Raw genomic sequence first — 20,472 nt, forward strand, 5'->3', positions numbered from 1 at the left:
GTTCTGTATGCGTCACAGAAATCCCAAGAGCAAAGAATTTTTGTTTTAATAGTTAGCTTTATATGATTATATCCTAAAACGATGGAAGGGACAAGGTGGGTGAGGGAGACAGTGGCAAATTGCAATGGAGAGTGGGGAACAGAGCTAAGAGGCCATAGTGATTATAACAAGCATGCCCTAAACTAGCTTTGAAAAAAAAAAAAAAAGGCATGCCCAAAACTAGATTTTTCCTTATTTTCTGCTCTCTTTTTCCCTCCCCTCATATTTTATGTTCAAATCAAAACACTTTCTTTTTCTTGATAAGGATGCAAAGGATATTCCCTAAAATTTTGAGAAAGAAATATTACATAAAAGTTTCATACATTGTTTTTAAAAAAATAATAGTTATCGTCGTGAGTGCATAAGTATTGCACAATCACTTTGAAAAACGTGAATAAATATAAAATTCACATAAAAAAAAATTAATTTTTTAATAATAAATTTCATTTTTTTCAAAACGACGGCACGACGTTTACCCATTTTACGATTATATGTAGCATTATTATTTTTATTTGTCGAATAGAAAGATATTGGATAGACTGTTTGAAATTAAAGTTATAAATAGTCCTTTTAGGTGGGGAATAGTTTAATATATTAAATTTAAAAAATAATATATAATTATATAACTTTTTTTATTATTTTTAAATATATATATATATATATATTTATGTCCATTTTGTTATTTCAATTTGGCAAAAATGAATGGTCCACCCTTGAACCCAAATCTGCAGGCTCACCACCGCTACCGGTTGTTCAGGAGGCACATATCCAGGAAGCTGTCTAAACTATTCATTGACTATTGCATATGCTTCGAGGATTAGGATAGGAGGGGAGGAGGGGATTTTGTCTCATTTCTTCATTGCATACAAAAACTAATATCGAGGCCTTCTCAGAGCTTTTGTCCAAACTCGAGAATTCAAGTTCTTGTTAGAACTTTAGATTCGAGCAGGAAATAAATAGATACATATAATAGGTCTTACAATATATATTGTTGTCTGTATAAATTTCTTTGGCATTCAGCATGAAAAAAGTAATAATTATTATAAGATCTATTTTATGTATCTATCTTTTTTCTATTTGAAGCTCTCAAATTTCAAAGAGATTTTTTTTCCAAAAATTATACTTTGCTATCATAATATATATTGTCATTAAAGAATAGCATTATTCTTTAATAAATATAGTATTAAATTATTGAAAGACTATCTATTATGTTTCACACAATTTGACGTGGTATTACTCTCAATAAATGTTGAGTGCATATTAAATTAAAGAATGATGAATATGATTTTTTAGATTGATATCAATAAAATTTGTATGCCCTTTCTTAACTCTTTTTTTTTTTTTTGTTGATGTCGGGGAACCTCTCCAAGGCAGGACCCTTTGGATCCATCCTGCAGAGTAAATTTCGGTCTCGTGCACTGCACCCTCAGAAGTTTTTCTACATGAAACTGGTTAAATCGTTGACTTTTTACAATTTTACAAAAGGATGCGGCCTGAAAGGATTGTTTGTACCTATGAGATGTTGAACTTTAAACCTTGAAGAAAGTGATATCTTTAAGACCAAAACTTTCACCCCTTAGCCAATCCCTTTGGAGTTCCCTTTCTTAACTCTTTATCCTACCCTTTGGTCTTAAAGAACTAGATGAATTTCCTCAAATAAAAAAAGAAAAAAAAAAGTAGATGAATATGCATTTAACTAAAAAGTAAAATAAGGTTAACCAGGTCATGACATTAATGAACATGAGGAATGATTAAAGGTCCACCATTACACACAATTCGATTGTCCACAGTAGTCTTTGTGCCTTCTTTATTAATCAGAAATTATGACCTAAATAATTGGCCTGCCTGCAATGATGATGATGATTAATTTTCTGTGTCATTTCTTGCCAATTATCCAAGCAATTTCATTCCCTTCAATCTTGGCTTGACTACTGCAGTGAACTAGCCATTTTTGGAGTTAAATAAATCTTCAAACAGGGAAAGGTAAAGGCAATAATATTATATTTTGACTCCACCAAAGAAAAAGGCATTTCTATTTGACCATTCGTGAGGTTTGATTAGTTCTCTCTCACACATACAAAGATGATCAGTACTACATGACTAATAATGAGTGATGATGATGACGATGATGATGGATGGGTTAAGGCACAAGATCACATGTTAAATAATGGGTACAAATTAGTTGTTGCATATATATATATATATATATATATATGCAGGTTTTCATGTTTATAATGGTTTAACAAAATGCAAAATTAAAGGAAATTTTTGCATGCATGCATATTAATAGGCCATTGGATTTTATTACTTTTATTTTTTTAATTTACCATATGGCATCTACATTCTTATGATAATTAATTTGCATGTTACATACAATCACTTTTACGTATTCTTTATTTCTGCAAAGAGAAGGTCAATGCCAATTTATAAGCTATACGGCACAATTGATACATTACATGCAAATATGCGTAGTGGTGTGGTCCTATGCATTGATTGGCTTGCTATACTATATAATGCAAACACCCTCCTTAAAAAGATTGCTTCGAGCATAAATTTATGGTCTTTTTAGAACGAATTTTTAGGTAGAAAAACAAATTTTTAGACATCTTAAAGAAGATGTTGTGGGGTTTAGAACGAATTAAAAATCTATTAAAATAAACATATAACGCGTGGATATATATATATATATATATATATATATATATATATATGATCATAGGCATGAGCATGAACATAAATCTCAGAGGGGGACAAAATTAGGTGGGAGGAGGAGGGAACCCACAGTGCTTTTTCTTGCACTAATGCCATTTCATCTCATCCATGATTGAGCAGCGCATGCACTCAAAAGAGATCATGATTGAGTAATGCTAGATATAAGTTTTAAATAGACAAATTTCGTATAGGCCTTTTGTAAAAAAATAGATCTCACTAAGAAAGAATATGACAGAAGCGGATTAAAGGTGTAGTATGTAGCAGCCCGGCAGTTTTGTGCGACTTTAGTTTCTTCTTTAGTGCCATTGCTGGAAGGGAGGAAGTTTTGTTTGGTTGGAGGCATTTTCGTTTCTAAACACAAGGCCCAATCTCTAAAGCCAGCATTAAGAGTCTTCCTGCATGACAAGTTGGGTCTCATGCATACTATTGCTATGTTAAAAGTGCTTGATAGAAAGAAAATGCTATTCATAATTTTTCAGATTAGCTAAGTTGAGGTCTAGATGCTGAAGAATTTGGTGTGATCAGCAGTAATCCTGTGTGGATGTCGATCTAGGCAGACGTCTGTAAAAGGGAGAAGGTTTTAAAAACCAAGGGATTTTTTTTGTTTTGGTTTCTGTATTGGGAATTGAAAATTGTTCTAGTATGGAAGAATCTAGTTTGATATACAACCAGATCGACTACTAATAATAGTGAAAGCAAGTTATGAATTAATAATGCAATCCTCAAACATCATTAATCTCAAAATAAAAACAACTTTTATTCAATTAATATCCGGTTCCTAATAGGTTTTAAGGCACCAATCCTAACACGTGTGTAACAAAGTACATCCATACCGTCATCTATGTGATAGAGAGAGATTTTCTCCATGTAAATGGATGGTACTGATCTGCTTGGAACAACTTGGGTACTTCGGTATAGGGATAAATAGACAATTCTCTTACATCAAGTGCTTAATTTCACAGTTGACTCTTTGCTCACAAAAATATTAGAGAACCTGCATCAAAAGATACTGATCCCACTTCTTCTTCCTGTTTTATTGTCATAATCATTGCAGCAACTTGAGCCATGCTAGGCCTTTCATTTGGAGAAGGATTTATGCACTTCAGAGCTATCTTCAACAAGTTCACCATCCTTTCTTCACTAGCACCTTCTGATTGCAGTGCCCTGTCAAAGACTTCTACAGTCCATTCCTCTCTAACTACTGAATGCACCCAAGTAACTAAATCAAACCCGTTGTTCTGGACCAGCTTCCCAGTAAGCAGCTCCAGGAGAATCACACCAAAGGCAAAAACGTCAATCTTGAAGGTGCTATATGGACGGTCTCCACTCAGATTGTTGTTCTTAAAACCTTTGGTTAGGGGAAGAAATGATTCCTTTTGATTGTCAACAACCATTAGACCATATTCACTGATGTGCATATGTTTATTTCTGTCAAACAAAATGTTTGTGGATTTTAGGTTCCCATGAGAAATCCCATACTGATGCAGCTCCTTGTGCATGTATGCCAAACCCTCAGCAATGCTAGCTGCAACACTTAGCCTGCTTCCCCAGTCAAATGTATGGTCATTATGTGACCCTGAAAATGAAAGGAAAAAAAATGACTCAGAAAAAATATTTTTGCATTTTCTCGTCTGAAATTATGAAGAATACACAAAAGAAAAAAGTTGCTACCAGAAAAGGGGATGGATGCAGAATACCACGATTCCACTGACAAGGCATGGAGTAGAGTTTTGACCTAATTTTGTACCAGGATTCTCAAGCAGCTTAGAAATTAAAACGGGTTTTATCGTCAATCTATCATTGAGTCTTACAGTTTTGGTTGCTCACAGATTGGGTACGGTCTGATAATGCAACATCTCCTAGTACAAAAACACCTCCCAGTCATTCAAGCCCGCGGGCATAGGATTTACCAGAGCATATTTCTTTATTTTATTCTACTAATCTCTTGCATGTGTCACATTTTAAACTACAGCTATGAGTTTTCCTTTTCTGTTTGGGGGAGGGGAAAAGGCACCCAGAAACTATGTAAGCTGACATTCTAAATATAGTAGTATACTGAGAATGAGAAAGTACCGTGGAGAAGCTGGAATAGACTGCCATTTGGCTGATATTCATAGACCATAAGCCTCTCTTGCTTGGTGCAATAAAATGCAACCGGTGGCAATACATGTGGATGCCTCACTAAGTTTATCTTCTGCATCCTCCTACGGAAATCTTCTTCAGATAACTCCAAATTGTTGATTCTCTTTACAGCCAAATTATCCCCACTATTTAGCATGACTTTGTAGAGGCTCCCATGCTTTCCTCTCCCGAGCAATTCAGCTGGAGCACTAAGCAAGTCCTCAAATCGTAGTTCCCTCATCGATGGATTCGTGAGAATTACAAGGGTTGATGTAGCCGTTGAACTCTCAACAGATGTCATTGAATACTCTGATGTGCTTAGGCCGAACTTGAGCTCATTGGAAGTTTCACTAGGCTTGTTGCCATTACTATCCCCTGCCACTCCCTTCTTTGCAACATCTAGCTTTTCTTCTTTAGTCATGTTTTTTCGGATTAATTTGATGGCAAAGAAGAGGACCATGAGCATACCAAGAATTATATAGCCCAAGTATATAAGAAAATCATTAGATGAAGATTTTTTTGGTTTCGTTTTAGATGGTGGAGGTGCAGCCTCAGGTGGACAGGTAGTTGATAAGGGTTTTCCACATAGTCCAGGATTACCTGAAAAGATATCTGCAGAGAAACGGTCTTGGAGATTAGGAATTGGACCGCTGAAATTGTTGTTGGAGAGGTTGAACTCTTTCAAGATGTAGAAATCAAAATTTGGTATTTTTCCACTCAGATGATTGTTCTGAGCTAAGAAAGTCAAAAGGCCTGAAATCCGGGGCAGATCAGGAAGCTCACCAGAGAGGTTATTGTCAGATATATCCAGCCTCTTCAAATTACCCAACTGTGAGAGAGAGTCAGGAAGGCCACCCGAGAATCTGTTCCCACTTAAATACAAGCCAGTCAGAGTCTTACATTTTCCTATCTCTCCTGGTATTAATCCATGGATTTGGTTATTTTTCAGGCTTAAGACAGTAAGAGACTTTACCATGCAAATAGAACTGGCATTCAGAATTCCAGTGAGATTGAGACCTTCAAGAACTATTCTCCACACAGAGTTCTGAAGACAGGTCACTCCGACCCATTTGTCATTACAAGGATCGGAGGTCAAGTTCCAGCCCCAGTTATTTTCTGGTGAGAGATTCTCCATGAATTGAACTAGTGCCTGCTTCACTTCCCCTTCTTCTGAAACTGCCATTGGACTGATGAGAAAGATCAAAATGAGGAGTACCCAGATGGGAATCCGATCCATCTTTTTGATAAACCAGTTGGGTTTTTTTTTTATGCAAATTGCTCTAATGCTTTGCTTTCCTTGTTTATGTTATAAGCTGGTTTGGCTAATTGGAATTGAGAAACAAGTAGAAAGTAACAAGCCATATTTTGCTTAAACCACTTATGATTGCCAATTGGCTGATATTACCAAGATAGCTTGAAGTAGCATCTATGTAATGTGACTGCCAACAAGGACCTGTTAAAAATGAGCCAGAAGGCATAAACTGACATTTCAAATAAACCAAGAGCCGGCCTTTTGAAACAGTCAATGCTTTTGAATGCCATGCATAGTGATTCATGCCCTTCTCAGTCGGCTTCCCATTAAACTATATATTTGCTGGTACCACTAAGATTTACTTATTAATAATCGTGTTTTTATCTATGATGCATACTTGCCAACAATGAAGTAATCGGTACACATTATGAATACGAGTAGTGCTACATGTACTTACATTTTTGCTTATGATATTCATTTTTTTAGTTTTCTTTTGAAATTCAAATTTTGAATTGTAAATTTCATAATTTTCAACATATCAATAACATACATGTGAAAAAATAAGTTTTTTTTAAGTACATTTAATATTTTCCTATGGTTATATATAATTTTTGAAGTAAGAGCTTTGCTCTCATTGAGCTACATCATCCAATCTTTCATTAAATGATTAAAACTTTAGTTGTTTAAGTTTAAAATAGTTGAAAATGTTGTGTCAATAAATATTAGAAAATTAGAAATTTTAAAAGTCTCGTATTCTTTCCTCTATATCTCATTTTTACATTTATTGATTGAAGGATACCAAAACTCATGATAAAAATCCCACAATCATGTCATAAAAGGTAAAAGCTTTTACATGCAAAACAAGGTTGCAAGAAGAGTTTTTATTTATGGAGACTTGCCAACGATTATGTAAACCAGTACACAAGAGGTTACTTCTTTATCTATCTAAATGGGTGGTAAACAGAGCAGCTTTTTTTTTTGGATTTGTGAACTCTTTTCTTGTAAAAGATTATAAAAGGTAAATACTAAAGACAAGCCTGATTCACTTAACCAAAGGTTAATACAAATAATTGAAGATATGCTCTCCTCAGAATTGCAAATTCTGTGTATCTGAACTGTTAACCACGAGTGTATATATATATATATATATATATATATATATATATATATATTATGTCAGGGAACCTCTGAACCTCTCTAAGGCAGGGGGCCCTTCGGACCCACCTCTGCAAAATAATCCCTGGTCCCGTGGAAACCACTAGTATATTGACATGCAATATATTCATTACCAATGTGTACATTTCAATGACTTCAAAGATTGTCATAAATGTCACAACTGTGTACCCACAAGCACAATAACAGCTCAAACTACAATTTAGACCATAACAAATTTTTTTTTTTTTTTTTAACATTTTAAGAGCCAAGGAAAAGACCTAAGAACTACTACCCAAAAGAAAAGACCTATTAACCAATGAAAGACATAATTAAGTTGATAGTTTTCACCCTCACATAAATATAAAATTATATGAAATTAGAATTTAGGTCATTACCCAATGCTAATATCAACTCCTCCCTATGACATTAGAATAGAACCTACTCTTTATGATATATATTCATAGAGGTATGAAAAGAATCCAAGCCAGTCTTGATCAGAGAACCATGGAAAAATAGGTCCAAGCCCCAAGACATAAAACCAATATGACCTTTAACAAAAGCATAAAAGATAATTCTGCCAATCCTATCCATAAATAAGCAGGATACTACATCAACTATCCTTAAATATCGCCTGCATCGAGTCCAGAATAGTAATCAGATAAGCTGGCCAATGAAAAAAATTAAACTGAAATAATAAAACTTGAAATGGAACGTAAGTTAAAAACATTGACTTAACTTGTCAATTTCTTCTGTTTGTTTGTTTTCCATTTCATCCCCCGTACCTTTAAATATCAGTCCAGGGGTGTTACAATCGAAGTATCTGGTGCCATTATGATTCTACAACCAATAAAAACATCATCATACAACTAGTAACAATCGAACATGTAAACACACTATAGAGTTTCATTGCTGCTGCTATTTGAGTTTTGGGGGTGGGTTAAGATCAAGAACAAAGATGCAGCAGTTCATCATGGGTCGGCATGTCCTGCAACATCATCATCACTAAAACCACCACTTTCTTCATCACTTGTGTCCTCATTGCCACTGTCCACTTCAGATATGGAATTGGTGATATTCTCCTTCTTTGCATATTGTTCACAGTACTCTGTGTCCACAGATAAAAGTGGAAAAACTTATATTTCTAATTCCAGATATGACATTCAATTCTATCCCTTTAGCAACAAGAGACACAACAAGCTTCACCTGATATTTATATCATTTTTAGTGAATGTGTCAAGAAACAATATCCTTTTTCTGATAAGTCAAGAAACAATATCAATGAAGAATATATTATAATTAGACTCAAGTGACTAACGTACTTCCCAGTACCATACCCTTGAAGTAAGTGGTACTGACTTATATTGGGAAATAAATTCGATATTTTAAGTGTTTGAATGTTGAAATAAGATGGAAAAGACTACATAAAAGAATAAATCTAGTAACCGAGCCCCACTAAGAAGCTGAAGACACACTTCTTGAATTTTGCAGGCATTTCTGAGGAGATTTGTGGCCAAATCATCAGAATTTTTATGTTTGTTTTATTTTCTAGGTTCTTCCTCCTACACCATTTAAATAAACAATATATATTAGATAGTCATAAATCATCTTATCTACCTAAATTTCATTTCAGAAATAAATGCCAAACACATGCTCAAAACAAACCATGTCACTGCCAATGTGAGTTCCCAAATTGCAAAATTTCATTCAGTTCTGATTCTTCCTTGATGTTGATTTGATAGAACACTTGCCAATATTGCAAAAAGAAAGAGAATTCACATTGTAATAAAGTTTCACCTTTTACTTTCTGATCATACTGCTTTCGGTCCTTCATCATCAATGATGCAGCATCACCATTAAGTGGGTCAGAAGGATTTGGATAAAGCAAAAGCTGTGGAAGGAACACTTCAAACACATTTAACAGATCTGCAGCAACAGAAAACATGGGTATATAATGAGAGGAATAGGAGTGAATCCACACAATTCAGAAGAGAGAGAGAGAGAGAGAGAGAGAGAGAGAGAGAGAGAGAGAGAGAGAGAGAGAGCTTGCTGACTTGTGCAAGAGAGTAACAGGTTTGGATCAGGGAGGGATAAATTGGTATTAACATTTGAAAAGGGCGCTGGAAAGGGGAAGCCCGTGTTGGGCTCTGGCATGGGCCCTGGTGTGGGCCAGGCTTTAGGCCCGAAACAGGGCTGGAAACAGAAGCAATAGGCGATGCCCGAGATATCGGCCCTTGGCCAGAGTCGACCTCTGGTGGTGCCGATAAGTGCCTCGCCGGCTCCCACACCGGCACAAAAAGAACCGCTGGTTGCGGTCGACCACCACGGTGTGCCGATAGGGTCATTTCGATGGGAAGATAGGGACGACAGCAAGGTAACAGAGGATCTGGTTGTAACGGAGATTTCGAGGGCTGTTTTCCCGTCGCCGTCAGCTGGGTTTTTGTTGGAAAGCGCTTAGTGCGAGTGGTGGTCGACGGAGCAGATGTTGCTCCTATGCAGTTCCTGCCAGCAGAGGATGGGTTTTTGGTGGAGTTCATGTCGCTGCCGCGAGGCTTTTTGCTGGAAAATACACAGACAAGGCCGTGTGTGGTGGATGGAGGCCCAATGGTGATTCTGGTGTAGTCAGTCGTGTCGAAACATGGCTTTTCATCGCTGGGGTCTCCGATGGGTCTTGTTCCTTCCAATGGGGAATCAGATTCAGTGAGTGGATCAGAACTGGCTTTATTTTCTCCCGCTAGCATTGGTGAGGAGGGGACCATCCTAACTCCTTTGTGTACACTCCCTCCCAGCTCTACTTATGGGAGTTGTTCATCAAATTGGGTGTTTAAGAAGGTAGAGGAGATTCAAGATGTCATTGGAATTTCGTTTGGAGGTTACGAAGAACAATTCAAGGCTCTCCTTATAGCACTTGAGGCTAGTCATTCGAAGTCAGCCACAAAGCGGGATATGGAGCTTAAAAGGCTAACTTGTTCCATTAATTATGATGTGAAAGAAAAGAGTGGGCAACATAGTTTCTTATGAAGCCTAAGATTATATTATGGAATATACGGGGGCTTAATGATCGCAATAAACGCCTTCGTATCAAATCATTATTGCGGATGTGGAAGGGTGATGTGGTGTGTTTTCAAGAAACAAATATGCTTTTCATTGATAGGAAAATTGTGCGAAGTGTATGGGGGGTGGTCGTATGTGGGATGGACTTATTTGGCTTCTTTGAGAGCCTCAGGTGGAGTGTTACTTATGTGGGACAAAAGAGTGGTTAAGTCGATCAAGGAATGTATTGGAGAATTCTCGGTTGCGACTAGATTTAAAAATGTGGTTGATGGTTAGGAATGATCATTTGCAGGCTCATATGGCCCTAACGTGGATAGGGATAGGAGAAGGTTGTGGGAGGAGTTGGCGGATCTATACTCCTTATGGGATGAGCCTTGGTGTATGGGGGGTGATTTTAATACTATTTGCTTTCCTAGTGAGCGTTCAGAGCACTGTCAGAATTCTCTGGCCATGGAATAATTCCGCGAGTTCATCTTTGATCTTGACCTCATGGATCTCCCCCTGATAGGGGGTGAATACACTTGGTCAAATGGGCGGGTGTGGTCGAGATTGGATAGATTCCTTGTATCTCCTACGTAGGAAGCTCAATATCCGGAAGTTAGTCAGAAACGACTAGCTCGAGTCAGTTCTGATCATTTTCCTATCTTTTTGGATTGTGGGGGTATTCATCTGGGGTGCCGGTATTTCAAGTTTGAAAACATGTGGCTAACAGCGGATGAGTTTGTAAAGATGGTGGTGCTTGGTGGTCTTCATATTAGTTTATTGGTACTCCAAGTTACATTCTTGCAAGTAAGTTGAAGGCACTGAAATAAGATTTGAAAAAGTGGAATTTGGAGGTTTTTGGTCACATTGACAATCAGAAGGCTATACTTGGAGGAACTGCAAGAGCTAGAGGATAAAGAGTTTTTGGGAGATAATTCAGAGGAGATGTTATTGAGGAAAGACATGGTTATGGCAAACATGGAGATGGTTTTGTTGTCAGAGGAAACTTCATGGCGTCAAAAATCCAAGGCCCTTTGGTTGAAAGAAGGTGATAGGTATACGAAATTGCAAAGTGGCTAATTCACATTGGCGTAATAATGCTATCGAGTCACTTCAATCAGGTTCTCAGGTGTTTTCTTCTCCTCCCGAGCTAGAAAACCATATAGTACATTACTATGAGACTTTCCTCACAGAATCGTTTCCTTGGAGGCCGAAGCTTGATGCCTTGCATTTTGAGGCAATTGACTTACAGAGTGTGAGTGTTTTGGAGAGACCTTTTGTTGAAGAGGAGATTTACAAGGTCATATCTGGAATGACTAAAGATAAAGCGCCGAGGCCTAATTGTTTTTCAATAGGTTTTTTTCAAGCTTGTTGGGACATTGTGAAAGGTGATGTTATGCAGGTATTCAATGAATTTCACTCTCTTCAAAAGTTTGAAAAATCCTTTAATGCGACCTTTATTGCTCTCATTCCTAAGAAACACAAGGCTTTGACTATTGAAGACTTCAGCCTATAAGCCTGGTTAGTAGTGTTTATAAGATTATCTCGAAGGTTCTTGGTCTGGTGTTGGAACAGATTATTTCCAAGTCTCAGAACGCATTTATTCGTGGGAGACAAATTCTTGACTCAGTACTCATAGCAAATTAGTGTTTGGACCACAGATTACAGGAGGGAGGTTTAGGTGTTCTGTGCAAGCTTGATATGGAGAAGGCATATGATCACGTGAACTGAGAATTTCTATTATACTTGCTTAAGAGATGTGGATTTCATGGATGTGTCATTGTATTTCAACCGCCCGATTCTCAATTCTGGTTAACGGCATACCGGCTGGGTTTTTTGACAGTTCGCGGGGTCTGCGGCAGGGAGATCCTCTATCTCCTCTTCTTTTTGTTATAATTATGGAGACTTTAAGTAAGATGGTGCAGGCTGCTGTTGGGGGAGGGTTTTTATTTGGCTTTCAGGTGGGCAATGGTTCTGGTGGCCCTACTATCATCTCACACCTTCTTTTTGCAGATGATATGTTAGTTTTTTGTGAAGCAAATAGAAGCAAGATCCAAACTCTACGAGCACTATTACTCTGCTTTGAAGCAGTGTCAGGGCTAAAGGTGAATCTAGGCAAGTCTGAGATGGTTCCTGTGGGTGTGGTCTCTAATATCTACAGTTTAGCAAGCCTTCTAGATTGTAAGGTTTCTTCTTTCCCAATGAAATATTTGGGTCTTCCGTTGGAAGCAACTTTCAAGAATAGAACTATATGGGATGGAGTAGTGGAGAAGATAGAGAATAGGTTGGTTGGCTGGCTGGAAATAGGTGTATTTATCAAAATGGAGCCGCCTCACTCTTATCAAGAGTACTCTCACTAACCTCACCACTTATTTTTTATATTTGTTTCCTATGCCTGTAGGGGTGGTGAACAAAATGAAGAAACTCTTAAGGGCATTCTTATGGGGAGGCATGGGGGAGGAGAAAAAATTTCATCTGGTGAGTTGGAAGACTGTATGTGGCTCAGTTGTGAATGGGGGGTTGGGTATGTGTAACTTGAGAACGTTTAATAAAACTTTATTAGGAAAATGGCTTTGGAGATATCATTTGGAGGGAGGATCATTGTGGAAGGATATTATTGACGTTAGATATGGTATTGGGTTGGGTGGTTGATGCTCTAATGAAGTGAGAGGGGGGTACGGTGTGAGATTATGGAAGTATATAAGGAAGGGGTGGCATGCTTTGCAAATCAAATTCGTTTTGTAGTTGCTGAGGGCAATCGAATCAGATTTTGGCGGAACGTGTGGTGTGGAGATCATGCATTGGAAATAGTTTTTCTGGCTCTATACCATATTGTAGCTAATAAGGAGGCCTTAGTGGCAGACATGATGTTATTTTCTCATGGTACGCACTAGTGGAATATTCTGTTTAATAGGGATTTCCATGATTAAGAATTACCTAGTGTTTTAGTTTTTTTCAACTTATTATATTCCACGGAGACTCCTATGGCACAACGAGATAGCTTGAAGTGGAGGTCTAATAATCACAGGATATGTACAGTTAAGGCGTATTAACACATCTTGACAACACATCTTGACAATACTCCGTTCCCTTAGAAGAATATTTGGAGATCTCGTGTGCCTTCTAAAGTAATTTTTTTTGTTTGGAATGCTGCTCTTAAGAAGATATTGACCACAGACAATTTGAGGAAGAGAGGTTGTGTATTGGTGGATTGGTGCTACATGTGTAAGAAGAATGAAGAATCTGTGGACCATCTCTTATTACATTGTGAGGTAAAAAGGGCGTTGTGGGATGAGATCTTTCAAATGGTTGATGTTGCTTGGATTATGCCTATGAGGGTGGTGGATTTGTTGGGTTGTTGGACAAAGTTGCAAGGCTGTCAACAAGTGGCAGCAGTGTGGAAGATGATTCCGTTGTGCATTATGTGGTGTATTGGGACGGAAAGGAATGCGCGTTGCTTTGAAGATAAGGAATGCACAATGACTAAGTTAAAGAATTTTTTTCTCCACACTCTAATATGTTGGTTTTCCACTATTGTATTGCATGGGGACAATATTCAAGATTTATTGTCTTTAATTTATCGTTTTTAGAATGTATTTAGGAGCACTTATGTATACTTCCTGCGTACAAGGGCTATACATTTTTCATTCATATATATAATATCTATCTTTTACTGACAAAAAAAAAAAAAAAATTGAAAACATGAATAGAGACGTGTATAAACTACACAATAGTTTAAGCTTTTATTAAAAGAAACAAGAACCGTTAATTAATAATTACCAAACATTGGACTCCAAGATTGATTAATAACATCCAAGCACACAGAACCAGATCTGCAATTAGTGAAATAAAAACCAAAGTCAGCTTCCTTGACAACAAACTCAGAAGGATATTACCTGCAGTCAATTTTGCAACTGCTGATGACAAAGTCAGAAAAGCAATCATATTTCCATTGATTTATGCTTCTCAAAGAAGCAGTAGGCAGCCCAAGTGTTTTTAAATTCTAATGAAACTAAACCTTTTATATGACCAAGTCTCCCAAATGCTTTGTTCATTGCAGCTATATATTCCTAGAGCCGAAGAGTTCTGTTGGAAAAATAAGTGACGAGATTGCTTTGAGGTACAAGTTCTCACAGTTCATCAACATTTGGGTGGTATATCTTGTTCACAAACCCAATAGAAGGAGACTTGTATGGATAAGCATCAGGAAGCTCAACATGGATTTTCCAAACCCCGCTTTCATAAAGGCCTGAAACCAAAAGTCATATCACATAAAGAATACATCATTAAAGAAGGAGATTCTAAACAACCAAAGGGGTTTTAAATAAGAGCGCAAGGAAAATACTTTCTTTTGGACCATGGAACTCTACATTGAAATCATTGAGTCCATCGTTTATTGTCTCCACTGTGTAATCACTCATCATCCTGGACAACATTAACACATGTGAGAGGTGCCAGAAAGAAGATTATCACTCATAACTTTAGCATGTGAAATTGGAACTGCAAGCCTTAAGCAGAACTCATGATAGAAGGCCAACTTTGTCAAACTGAAGTGCATACACACATAGAGATTTAACAATGGCAAGCAACTTACAACTTCATCACATCCATCTCTCTCCTCTTGCTTGGAGAAGACATCTTAATTATTATAAACTAAAACTCCACAACCTGTTATAATCCATCAAAGAAATTGAATTAACTTCAACAGAATAACACATACACTTTTGTTCAGGAATATTTATGGACACAACATGGTTGAAGATAAATAGTTTGACATACGAGAATAGGTGCCTACCTTCTTTTCCAGAGCCTCACAAGATGTTATATGAGATAGAGAAGATGGAAGCAAAAGAATCAGAAACCCCAGATTTTCCTTGGCAATTGAACTAAGAATAAGGGAGACACGTATCTGTTGACCCAAAGGAAAAAACACAGTAAATGAAGACATCTTATAACAAGATTACTTAAATCTACTAAAAACAGAAATTTGATTCAACAGACCATGATATCACAAAACAGGGCCCACTTATCAATATTTAAACTTCCTCCATTAACATCTTCACTTTGTTAAACGTTCAAGGTAGGACAGGCCACACTCAGAAAGTAAATTAAAGGAAATCTTAAAGAAAAACACAGCTAAAGCACTGCAGTAAAGGTAAATGACGTCTAAGATGTAACATAAAAAATAACATAACCCAACACTAAAACTGAAAGATGATACAAGCTGATGGGAATAAAACCGTTACTGTGTCAGTGATGGACACGTAAAGCATAGGCATGCAATTCCAAGCAATATCTTTGACCCTTTAGAAGAGATAACATGCGGAAGGTGCAGAAGAGTAAGAAAAAGAGACCAAGCAATCTCACAGTAAGACTGAAAAGCAACATTAGCCAATTCTACCTGGAGTTTGTTTCCAAAAATGGATCTTTTGCATAAGCTAAACGACAAATTCTGGGTCTATCTAACCAACATAGCCAACCAGGTAGAACTCAGATTTTTTCAAACCGTTTGCTTGCAGCCTAAAAACACTCCTAATCCTATGACTATCACCTTCTCCACCACTAGCTCTTTAATGAATAAGATCAGTGGATTTTAATGACTGATTTAAACTTTGAGTGTTTTTAGGTTGCAGTTTTATAGAAAAACACTCCTAATCCTATGACTCCTCACCTTCTATGAGCCTGATCATAAAGTTGAAAGCATTTGCACAATGTGTCTAAAAGACAAATATATGTAAAATATAAAAGCTAAACACATTGTCGTTCAAATGCCTCCATATCAAGCTCAAACTAGGCACCTCCCTTTAAAAAAAGACGCACTGATAGTATGCTCTGGTCATAACACAATATCTATTAGCCTATTTAGTTGTCCATTTCAACAAACAGAAATTTACTACCTAAGCAGCAAACTGATGATTAGCATGCATAATCTTTACGGATCCCTACAACAGACTTCATGAATCAAATGTATTACTCCTTTGATATCAAGTTAAGATCACCCCCATAGGGCGATCATAAGAAATATTAAAAGATATTCCAATAATTTTATGCGCATATACGATCATTTTCAATCCAATAAATTGAAATTGCCGTAACTTGTTCGAGTTCCCAATAAAAAAATGATAGGATCTCCTGGGCCACGGAGAAATGATCAGAAAAAGCAATGCATAGAGAGGCAAATCAACAATGCAACCACTTAATTCACAAACTATTTTTGTCACCGATAGGAATATGATGGACAAACAGCTTGAATCCTTTTATAAAAACCAGTTCAACCCCATATTCACAGAAAATTCTCACGCTCCATCACTTTCTTCCAGAAACAAATAGCGGATAATGAGTTATACGCTAAATTAAGCAAAAATGAATAAACAAAAGTGAATTTTCAAAGCCAAAAGCTCGACGAAGTTCACACTGCACATACAAGATCTATGCAGTACCGGTAAACAGAGCGTAAATAATACATAAATTGAGCTCCGTCTGACTGATTTCTTAGAAAATGTGAGAAAACACAAATGAAACCTTGGTGTCTTACAGTTTCCACTCAAATGCCGAGAGAAAATTTCAATGACCCTTTTACGGGTTGAGCTTGTGTTTCTGACCGAAGACGAGAAGCCCCGACAAATCAACGTAAAGAGAAATTGGAAGAAGTGAAATTTGTGGATGATAAATTATACGTTAACTGAGTGTAAGAGAGTAACTTAATTTGTACATTTTTATAAAATATAATATAAATAATTATAGACTCAATTCGAAAATAAATTTTTCGATAAAACATGATTAATTATAAAAGATAATGATTTCTGAATTTTAATTTCTTTTTACGTTTTTATTTCACATCAATCTTGTTTTTACTTATGTTATGGGCTAATCATGTGTATATAGATTTTTGCTTTCTTTTTCTTTCTAATTTAGTTTTCTTTTGATGAAGTTCTAAGTTTATTTTTTAATCAATTCATAAATTGTGTAATTAATGTCACATGCATATATAATGGCAAAAGACCGAGGATACATTAACCGAACGTGTATCGAATAGACTATCGAACAGATTGATTCATTTATAATATTTTTCTATTTAATGTTCATGTATTGGTGGGAATACTGAATACATAATGAGAAGGCTAAATTAAATTATTAGTTGATTAAATTATGATTGACCTAAAAGAATTAATATAAATAATTAAGAAAAATTTTGGACATAAGCCTCACACCCTGCACACAACTTAAAAATATATAATTTTACTTTTTTACCATCATATTTCATATTGAATTGAAATATGAAATATAAGGATAAAAAAATAAAATCACATATTTTTAAATAGTGTATAAGAATGTGAGACTTGTGTATAGCACAATTCAACAATTAATAGGTTATATATTATTGACAAAGCTATATATATATATATATATATATATGTTCTATATATGATCTTGATCATTCCAAAGCAATTAAAGATCGAAACTTAGGTAGGTTCATCAACTTCAAGAAAATACATTGGATTAATGATGTATGTCACATTGTCACAATATATCAAAGGCATGAAGGAGACTGGAAGGGTTTTAAAAGGGAGAAAATCACAGAAGGTAAGAGAGAAAGGCTACTCGGACAAGTAGTCCATTGAAAATTTCACTAGAATTTTGGTTGATTGACAACTCGACTCATGAGTTCATTCGACACTCATTCAAGACTTTAATCTATCAAAATATCAAGCAAAAAGTTTGTTCAATGCTCACTCAAGGCTTGATTAAGCGAGAATTAAAACTTAAATTCGCTAGACTCGAGGTAGACAGTACCTCGCCTGAGTGATGGTGTACCTTATCGTTTTATTTTTCAAAATTCTAACTTAATTTGATAGAGAATTAATTGTAGTTTGAAAAAAAAAATTCAGCATTTAAACGCTTGATATTTATTTTGTACAAATAGATTATTATATATATTTATGGCTTATTTTACATATTTATCTCTATCCCACCCTACAACCTAAAGTCACTACAATTAACTTTAAAAAATCATAATCCATCCCATCTTAAACGAGCCTAATTCCTACCTACATATACATATAATATTGGAATTGCGAAGGATAAAATATCCAGCCGGTTGAAAGCTAGACCCAGCCTATCAAGTCACATTAGAGGATAAAATGGAGATGAGACAAGAAGTGACCATCGGTGTAAGAGGTGTCAAAAGGAAGTGAGAAATGGAAGGGATGCTCAAGACACGCTAAGGGTCAGACCTGACCTCTGCTGACAGACACGCAAAGGGACCAGTCACCTCCTACCCAGGCACGCACAATGGAGAGTCAGATAAAAGCAAAGGGTCAGATGACCAACGAGGATGAGATCTTATTCTTCTTCTTCAACCTCTCGAGGAAGAGTTCCAACTTCTTTTGTACAGTAAGAAATGAAAGGTCATAAGAGACTGTAAATAAGTAAATTATAGTGAATTTTTCTTCCTCAAACGCTCGTGGACGTAAGTAACATGCCGAACCATATAAATCTATGTTCATTTCTCTTATTTTCTCTGCACTTATTTTTTATTTACTGCCATATATGTACGTATTAACACCGTACAGCTACTCCAGAATACTGTCGGGGGCTCTAAAGAACACCGACCAAGGCCCAATCGACCAGTAGGCCGATAATGACTCTTTCTCTCATTCCAGCCTATTATGCAATTTTTCCCGCATCAACAAGAGCAACCATTTCTTTATTATCCTATAATTACAACCTTCCAATAAAGGTCTTCATAATGGATTACTCGCATGCATTATAATAAACTAAGACAGAAATTAAGAGAGCAATCCCAAGCTAGGAAATACAGAAAATTCTCACAATCGAAATATTATTACAATTTTGATGATTAATTACACGTGACTGTACTTGATGGTTATATCAACACAGGAATGATCAACAAGCTAGCTCATCATACAGCAGATCATAGAGCGAACGACTCCTATTAAAAACAAAAGACAATAAAAGAGTAATGTACCAATAAAAAAAAATATTGCAAACATTCGATCAGCCGGATCGATACATACAATAAAATTCAAGCGGCATTGGATAGTAAACACAACTAGTGATCAGCGAGATAATATACAGAAAGCTGAGATCAAGTCATGGCTCCTCATGCAAGCTGAGAACAGATTCTAAAACATAAACTTGCAGCCTCAAATTCAGAATGTAATTAGCTGTCTGAAGCAAAAGGTTGTCCGGTTGCAGACCTGGCCCACCAGGCACAATCCTCTGCAGCTTTTGGACCTTCTTTCCAACCTCCCCTTGCCTTCCTCTTCTTCCTCTTCCCCTCGGTTTCACTCCAAACATTTTACCATCGTCCTTAACCTTAAGCTGGTTACATAAATGTCTGCATGATGGACCTAAAGCCATGATGATGATCAGGCATCAACTCTCAAGTAGCTCAACAATGGCAGAGAGATAGAGGTGGAGAGGGATTATTATATCGAGGCGTACGTAGAAATGTACATGTGTATAGAGTTTTTATATATACAAGTAGTGAGATTGAGACGTGAGAGTAGCCATGTGAAGTCTATCTGGCGGTAGGGTTTGTTTTTGTGGAGAGAAATAAGACATGCAAGCAAGACAGCCCAGTTTTCTGTACCTATGTGCATGGGAGGGGGCCGGGGCCGAGCTAGTTGTGAATCGGTTTCATTGGATTAGAAGTTAGAACTTGATCATACGAATGTTTATAGCCACTAGTTTTCTTGGGGAGGGATGAGGACAATATCTGTCCTCGTAATCCTCGGATCCTAAGAGCTGCCCTACCCTGATCACGTGCTGGGATTTGTCTCCCAGTGATAACTTTTAATCCATGTTTTTTTGTGTGGATAAGCTCTGTGGTTTTTCCATGCCTGAAGATATGCAGTTCTGCAGCTGCTGCATGCTGATCATACTACAGCCTGTTATATGTTGTTTGTTTGACTAATTGCATGGCCAATTAAATTATTAATTAAGGAAAAATATTAATAGCAGCCACTATTGAAAGTAGTCATTTTTGTACATCGTACGTAACATCATTCAAACCACACATCTTCCAAATTCAAAATTACTACCGAATTGGAAGAGAGACGATAAGTGAGAGCTCAGACTGAGAGAGAGACGATGAGAGAGAGCAAAGAAGAGAGTCGAGGAGAGAGAGATGATGA

At 36.6% G+C, this 20,472-nt stretch overlaps 2 protein-coding genes across 4 annotated transcripts; both read right to left on the minus strand.

Annotated features, from left to right (window-relative positions):
• Positions 1–3,483: 3,483 nt before the first annotated feature.
• Positions 3,484–6,155, minus strand: LOC108999196 (probable inactive receptor kinase At2g26730). The gene is made up of 2 exons (XM_018976003.2): positions 4,825–6,155; positions 3,484–4,327 (listed from the first exon to the last, which is right to left on the minus strand). The coding sequence occupies exons 1-2, from the start codon at positions 6,107–6,109 to the stop codon at positions 3,726–3,728; spliced, it is 1,887 nt and encodes a 628-aa protein (XP_018831548.1). The 5' UTR covers positions 6,110–6,155; the 3' UTR covers positions 3,484–3,725.
• A 1,815-nt stretch (positions 6,156–7,970) lies between these two features.
• Positions 7,971–17,002, minus strand: LOC108999199 (ubiquitin-conjugating enzyme E2-23 kDa-like). 3 transcript variants are annotated; one of them, XM_018976012.2, is made up of 8 exons: positions 16,848–17,002; positions 15,108–15,221; positions 14,907–14,980; positions 14,658–14,737; positions 14,447–14,561; positions 14,093–14,145; positions 9,074–9,202; positions 7,971–8,384 (listed from the first exon to the last, which is right to left on the minus strand). In XM_018976012.2, exons 3-8 carry the CDS (start codon positions 14,948–14,950, stop codon positions 8,248–8,250), a joined length of 558 nt encoding a protein of 185 aa, XP_018831557.1. In that variant the 5' UTR covers positions 14,951–14,980; positions 15,108–15,221; positions 16,848–17,002; the 3' UTR covers positions 7,971–8,247. The 3 variants fall into 3 exon arrangements, with proteins under 3 accessions (XP_018831557.1, XP_018831559.1, XP_018831558.1); XM_018976014.2 differs by having other exon boundaries at positions 16,753–16,956; XM_018976013.2 differs by lacking the exon at positions 16,848–17,002 and adding an exon at positions 16,737–16,841.
• Positions 17,003–20,472: the final 3,470 nt, after the last annotated feature.

This window comes from Juglans regia, chromosome 2, assembly GCF_001411555.2.
Source record: "Juglans regia cultivar Chandler chromosome 2, Walnut 2.0, whole genome shotgun sequence".
Lineage (NCBI taxonomy): Eukaryota > Viridiplantae > Streptophyta > Magnoliopsida > Fagales > Juglandaceae > Juglans > Juglans regia.